Genomic DNA, 6,499 nt, shown 5'->3' with positions numbered 1-6,499 from the left:
GGACAGCAACCGACCCCGCCACGGGCTGAGTCGGCGCCGGGGGCCGGGCAGCCGGTGGAGAGCTTCCCGCTGGACTTCACGGCCGTGGAGGGCAACACGGACAGCTTCATGGCGCAGGTCAAGAGCTTGGCGCAGTCGCTATACCCCTGCTCGGCTCAGCGGCTCAACGAGGAACTGCGCCTGCATCTCCTGCGCAACACGTCGGTGACCTGCAACGACGGCACACCTGCGGGGTAAGATCCCGCCCGCCGGACCCTTGCGGCGGGCAACCGCCGTGCCCAGCCTCCCAGAGGGCTCCCTCCAGCGGCCCGCGGTGCTGGCCCTGGGAGTGCATCTAGCTGACTCCAGCGTTGGTCGCCCTCGCACACTGACCCCTCGGCCACCGTGCCAGCCCTTCTGCGCGGGCTGCGCGTGACCTGCGGACCTGGGGCGGGGAAATACCGGTGTCCACAGAGGGGCGGGGAAGCTGTGCTGTCCCCCCTGACCTGGGACTGCCCAGGACCACCAGGGATCCCATCTGCAAGGTCAGGACAGGGAGGGGTACTCAGTATGGCGGGAGGAGCCAGGGTGCACAAGCCCACCCCCTCCCCGCCCCCAGCCCCTAGGTAGATTCTGGGGGAGCATGCGAGACAGAGAGGTGGGTGAGGCCGGGGCGTCCAGGCCCACGGAGCCAGCCATTAGGTAGACGTCGACGCAGGGCTGAGATGCCCCTTGTGCGCCTGCGGGGCGCGTCAAATGTCCCCCACGCCGCCAGCGAGGTGTCCTGAGCGCCCCCCAGGCCGCCCGCGCGCTTGGTTCTGGCGGGTCCCGCCCCCGACGAGCTCGGGGGTTTCCCACCGACCGCAGCCCCTCGCTGCCCGTCCCCGCCCCGCGCGCGCCACCTCCCGGACCGCGTATGGCCGCGCCACCTCCTCCGGCCGGCCGCGGTCGCCCTCGTGTGGCCGCGGCGACCCCAACCCTGCCGCCGTCCGACCTGACCGCGCGCCTCGCTCTCCTTCGCAGCTATTACCTGAAGGAGTCCAAGGGGAGTCGCCGGTGGCTGCTCTTCCTGGAAGGTGGGTCCGGGCGCGGGGTCGGTGCGCGCGGGGCCTGGCCCGGGTCCTCAGGGACGGCCTCTGAGCGGGAGGTTCTGCCCGCAGGCGGCTGGTACTGCTTCAACCGCGAGAACTGCGACTCCCGCTACGACACCATGCGGCGCCTCATGAGTTCCAAGGATTGGCCGCACACTCGCACAGGTGGGCCGGGCACCCAGGTGAGCGGGGCGCAGTGGGCGCAGATGCCCCGCGCCACCGCCTGGGAGGGTCCTCAGGGTTGGAAGCCGGCAGCAGCGGCCTGGGACCACCTTAAGGAGCGCTCATAGTAGCCCCCCAATTTAAGAGCCCTGAGCGTCCCTGCAAGCCTTGTCCCTTCTCAGAACTTCCTGGGTTTGCCCTACTCACCTGGGGAGCCATCCCCAGGACAGTGCAGCCAGTGGGGGTCACCGATGCCAACTCAGGTGTGCCCACCAGTGACTAGACCTGTCTGTACCCCAATCTCCCACCTTCGGGCCACCTGGTTCATGCTGGCACCAGGGTCCACCCTCTGCTGGGCCCAGGCCAAGGTCCTCACTCTGCACACCCCTCCCCCATCGGGCCTCCCCCAGGCACAGGGATCCTGTCTTCCCAGCCAGAGGAGAATCCGCACTGGTGGAATGCAAACATGGTGTAAGAGGGGGTGAGGAGCTCCTGAGTGGGGGTCCCGCTGGGGAGGGTCCTTTCTGGAGGGCGGCCTTTCTGGGCATCAGTCCTCCAGAGGGTTGGCTTAATTGGAGGTTTTCCTACCTGGTATGTGATCCTTCCCCGGGGAGCAGGACCTTGGGGGTCCAGACCTACCTGGAGGTGGCCTTTCCTGGGGGTGGTACCCTGAGGGGGGTGGCCCTTCCTCAGGGGACGGTCCTTCGAGAGGGGCGACCGGACGGAGGAGGATCTGGGCTCCTTTCTGTCTGTGGCAGCTTCATTCCCTACTGCTCCAGTGACGTGTGGAGCGGGGCGTCCTCCAAGTCTGATAAGAGTGAGTCAGTCCTGCCCTCGCGTCCCTTTTCCCCCTCACCTTGGCTTCAGGAAAGACATGGCAGGAGGGCTTCCTGTCCCTTCCTCCATAACTTGCTCAAAGTTATGGAGGTGGGGCAAAGAGCAGGACATCTGCTCACCTCACCCTGCAGACCTCCTTCCTCCGGGGTGTACCCTGGGGAGAGCCCCCACCCCCGTGTGAACTCATGCACCTGCCAACCTCCCTTTAGTCTGCTTGGGCCCCAGCTGGAGCCAGGCCTGCTCCTCACAGCATCCTGGGTTGGGAGGCCCTGCTCTCTGTCCGCCCGTGCCCACTAGCCCCGCTTTCTCTGCAGATGAGTACGCCTTTATGGGTGCTCTCATCGTCCGGGAGGTGGTGCGAGAGCTGGTGGGCAAAGGTCTGAGCAGTGCTCGGGTGCTGCTGCTGGCTGGGAGCAGGTGGGCCTGGGACTTTGGTGGGGGGGTGGGGGTGGGGAGAGCAGGCCAGGGCCTGGGGCTGTGAGGGGGCGGGGCAGGGGGTGGGGGGGGCTTCCTGGCTTGCCAAACCTGGGTAGGAAGTGGGGAGGTGGCTGCGGGAGGCGGGGAGCAGGGTAGCTGAGCTGACTTCCAGAGGGGCCGGATGGGGACACATGGACTGCCCACCCCTTGGTGGGGGAGAGGGGCAGTCAGTGATGAACTGTGGATGGACGGAGCTGCTTTCTCCTGAGCCTGGGAGCCTGGTAAGACCAGGACCGCACTAGCCAGCACCACCCTCCACCTACTCCAGGCACCGGGAGTTGTCTGGGAGTGGACGAAGTGGCCTGAAGCCACTTAGTTCACACTCAGAGAAGGAAACTGAAGCAGGGAAGGAACAGCGGGGAAGGAAGATGGATAGAGCCCCTTTCTGCCCGTCCCCACGGGTTTGCAGAGACCCTGGAGGGCCCGGAACAGATCCCTGCCCCAGTGGGGACTTGGCCTGGGGGCAAGGGGGCTCGCCTCGGAATGCACTCTTGGCCTTACCTGGGCTTCCCGCACAGTGCCGGGGCCACGGGCGTGCTGCTGAACGTGGATCGCGTGGCCGAGCAGCTGGAGGAGCTGGGGTACTCGGCCATCCAGGTGCGCGGTCTGGCCGACTCGGGCTGGTTCCTAGACAACAAGCAGTACAGGCACACCGACTGTGTGGACACCATCACCTGCGCACCCACCGAGGCCATCCGCCGAGGCTTCAGGTGCCCACCCCACCCGTGGGGCTGAGGGATCCCCGGGGACCCTACCAGGGGTGTGTGCTGCTGTGCAGAGCCCGGAGTGCTGAGGGCCAGCACAGTCTGACACCTGAGTGTGGCCCCAGGTACTGGAAGGGTATGGTCCCTGAGCGCTGCGGGCACCAGTTCAAGGAGGGCGAGGAGTGGCACTGCTTCTTCGGATACAAGGTTTACCCCACACTGCGCAGTGAGTGCGGCCGGCCGGGGCTGGGTTGACCCCATACTGCGTCAAGACTGTGGTTGGGGGCTGGTGGGAGGGGCTCTCAGGACACGGGTAGGGGGCTGGCAAGTGGGTCTGGGGGGAATTAGGAAAGGGGTAGATGCTGTGAGTGTGGCCCCGGGGGCCTGGGGAGTCAGGGCAGCAGTTCTACTTGCCCCTGAACATTGAGTAAGGCTATAGGCCAGAGTAGGGGTGACCCAGACCAGAAGAGCATCCACCCACCTTACACTGTAACTTGGGGTCGGGGAAGGCACGGAGCAGCAGCAGGTGTCCCCACTCTGCTCCCTGTGCCTCCCTGAACACCCAGAAGCCAAGCTTAGAGGTCACTGCTTGGACCTGGACTGGAGGCAGCTGGGCCCCATACCAGGAAGGGGCGCCAGGACGTTTTCAGCTTGAGCCACATGGGAGACCCCTTGGTCCCCAGGGACCAGGCCTGCTAGGCACCTTTGGTCAGGAGGACTTTAGAGCAGGTGGGTCTGTCCCCGAATCTTAAGCATCAGGTGGTTCTGTCCCAGGCCTCCGCATGGCCCTCCCTGGCCACAAAGTCCAGGGAGTTGAGAGAGCCAACATGGTAACTGCCCAGGGTTCAAGACTCCGGAAATGGACGTCATCACCATCTTTGGTCACAGCTGGGTCAAGGCTGGGAGAAGAGGCGGGGGTCCCCCCAGGGGTGGAAAAGGCACTGGCCAGGGGCAGGCTTTAGGGCTTTAGGGGGCAGCACCCCATTGGCGGAGCTAGCTGAGTGCTGCCCCTGCAGGCCCGGTGTTCATCGTTCAGTGGCTATTTGACGAGGCTCAGCTCACAGTAGACAACGTGCACCTCACTGGGCAGCCGGTGCAGGAGGGTCAGTGGCTGTACATCCAGAACCTGGGCCGCCAGCTGCGGGACACCCTCAAGGATGTGACGTGAGTGCTGGGCCCCCAGTGCACGCCTCAGTGTGCTAGCGAGGGGGCCCAGGTCCTCAAACCCATTGGGGTCCAGATGACGTTCCTCCTGAGGGGCAGGCATTGAGCCCCACTCGCCTGCCTGGACCCCAGTGGGGTGGGGGGTGGTGGTGGTGGGGGTCGGGGACCGGCTGGAGGCGTGGCACTCACACAAGGCTTCTCTCCCCAGGGCCAGCTTTGCTCCTGCCTGCCTCTCTCACGAGATCATCCTCCGCAGGTCTGGGACCCTTCCCATAATGTGTCCTTAACACCTCACCCTGCCCCCACCCCCACCTGCCTGTAGGCCCCCTCCACCTGCCTCCAGTGCTGTGCGCCTCAGCTGGCTGTCCCTTGAACCTGGCTCTCCCGCCTACAGCCACTGGACAGATGTCCAGGTGAAGGGCATCTCGCTGCCCCGCGCGCTGCACTGCTGGGACCGGAGCTTCCAGGACAGCCATAAGGCCAGTCGAGCACCCCTGAAGGGCTGCCCCTTCCACCTGGTGGACAGCTGCCCTTGGCCCCACTGCAACCCGTCGTGCCCCACCATCCGGGACCAGCTGACCGGCCAGGAGATGACCGTGCCGCAGTTCCTCATGCACATGGGCTTCGACGTGCAGAGCGTGGCCCAGCAGCAGGGTCTGGAGCCCAGCAAGCTGCTGGGCATGCTGAGCAGCGGGAGCTAAGGGCCCAGCCGCGGCCCCCCCGCTCCTGCCCTGCCCCGCGCTGCCTCCAGGCAGCCCTCCCTGCTGACCGACTGCCTCCCCCAGCCTCTAGCCCACCGAGGGGGGCCGGAAGCACTGGATTCCTCAGCCCAGAGGCCCCTCGCAGCTGCCCTAGCCTCTCTCCTTGCCTCCTTGTATGATTTTATAAAGTGACTTTTTTTATTACTGTAATTTTTACTGTAATTTTTAAAAAGGAAAATAAGCAAGAAATATATGATGAATGACATTGTTTTGTAAAATATATTTTTTAAATAATGAAAAAAAAAGAAAAAGGAAACCAAAGAGTCTCGCCCTGCGACATGTTTATTTTTGAAGGGGAGTTCTGTCTGCCTTCCTCCCTGAGGGCCCGCCCCCAGGGCAGCAGGGAGAAGGGGGTGCCCAGGGGAGCCCTGACCTGTGACCCCACCACTCCCTGGAAGCACAGCCCCAGACCCTCGGGAGGAGGCGCCTGCAGTCCAGTCCATGCAGGCAGAAAATCCGGGCCTTGACTCCACAGCCCCCCTCTTCGCCCTCCCCCACCTCCCCAGGGGCTGGGAGCCACTTTCTAGCCCAGTGGCTCAGCTGACTTTTCCCTCCAGACTTCATGGAGAACTGGTGAAGGTCTAAAGCAGGGTGTTCACAAAGTGGGTGATGCCGTCTCTCGGGGTGCTGGAAGGAATCAGCAAAGCGGCAAACCCGCATTTGTCCTGGATTGTGGGGGCCGGGGCACTGGGGCCGGGGTTTGAGAGCCCATTCCGTAATTCATACACGTTTTGTTTCATCTCATTTCACACCGATTTAGGGGAGATGCACAGGACGTATGATTAACCATTTCACTCACTACTCACCGCCCCTGAGTTGCGGGCGACTCAAAGTGACTGCCGGGGTGGCTTTCCGAGACTGGCACTCTTTGCAGGAGCGGTCTCCCGCTAAAGGGCTGGTGGTTTGGAACCGCTGACCTTGCAGTTAGCAGCCTGACGCTTGACCCACTGCGCCACCAGCGCTCCTCATTAACCAATCAGAAGTGGACGATTCTGTGGCGGTTGAGCTGACGGCACTGCAGTGACAGAAGAACCACACGTGGGGTCTTTAAGAGGCAGACGTCTATGTGCTCCCGGGAGGCTTGTTAAATTGCCATCTAATCAGCTCCAGATCCCAGAGACCGACCCAGTACGCCGCATGAACCCCGCCGACTGACGTCACCCTCACACCTGTTCCTACACTGGTGCCCATTGCTGCAGCCGCGGTGCCTGCCCTCCCTCTGGAGGGCCTTGCTATTTTTCTCTGGCCCCTACCTTACCAGGCACCAGGTCTGTCCTTCTCCAGGGACTGGTCTCTCCTCCTGACAGCGTGTCTCAAGTACTGT

The 6,499-nt window shown here is 63.8% G+C and overlaps 1 protein-coding gene across 1 annotated transcript in view; it reads left to right on the top strand.

The window, feature by feature from the left end:
* Positions 1 to 5,364, top strand: part of NOTUM (notum, palmitoleoyl-protein carboxylesterase) — a 12,088-nt gene extending 6,724 nt beyond the window's left edge. The window contains exons 2-12 of the mRNA XM_004709092.4: positions 7 to 233; positions 1,003 to 1,055; positions 1,140 to 1,235; positions 1,643 to 1,703; positions 1,991 to 2,049; positions 2,384 to 2,486; positions 3,065 to 3,256; positions 3,376 to 3,476; positions 4,267 to 4,414; positions 4,623 to 4,670; positions 4,809 to 5,364. Coding sequence (XP_004709149.2) covers positions 7 to 233; positions 1,003 to 1,055; positions 1,140 to 1,235; positions 1,643 to 1,703; positions 1,991 to 2,049; positions 2,384 to 2,486; positions 3,065 to 3,256; positions 3,376 to 3,476; positions 4,267 to 4,414; positions 4,623 to 4,670; positions 4,809 to 5,115 — 1,395 coding nt within the window. The 3' untranslated portion in view covers positions 5,116 to 5,364. The remainder of the gene's footprint in view (positions 1 to 6; positions 234 to 1,002; positions 1,056 to 1,139; positions 1,236 to 1,642; positions 1,704 to 1,990; positions 2,050 to 2,383; positions 2,487 to 3,064; positions 3,257 to 3,375; positions 3,477 to 4,266; positions 4,415 to 4,622; positions 4,671 to 4,808) is intronic.
* Positions 5,365 to 6,499: the final 1,135 nt, after the last annotated feature.

Source organism: Echinops telfairi, unplaced genomic scaffold (assembly GCF_000313985.2).
Source record: "Echinops telfairi isolate 266 unplaced genomic scaffold, ASM31398v2 ScPeMD7_7458;HRSCAF=8496, whole genome shotgun sequence".
In the NCBI taxonomy this organism is placed as follows: Eukaryota; Metazoa; Chordata; class Mammalia; order Afrosoricida; family Tenrecidae; genus Echinops; species Echinops telfairi.
This window is presented reverse-complemented; position numbering and strand designations above follow the sequence as displayed.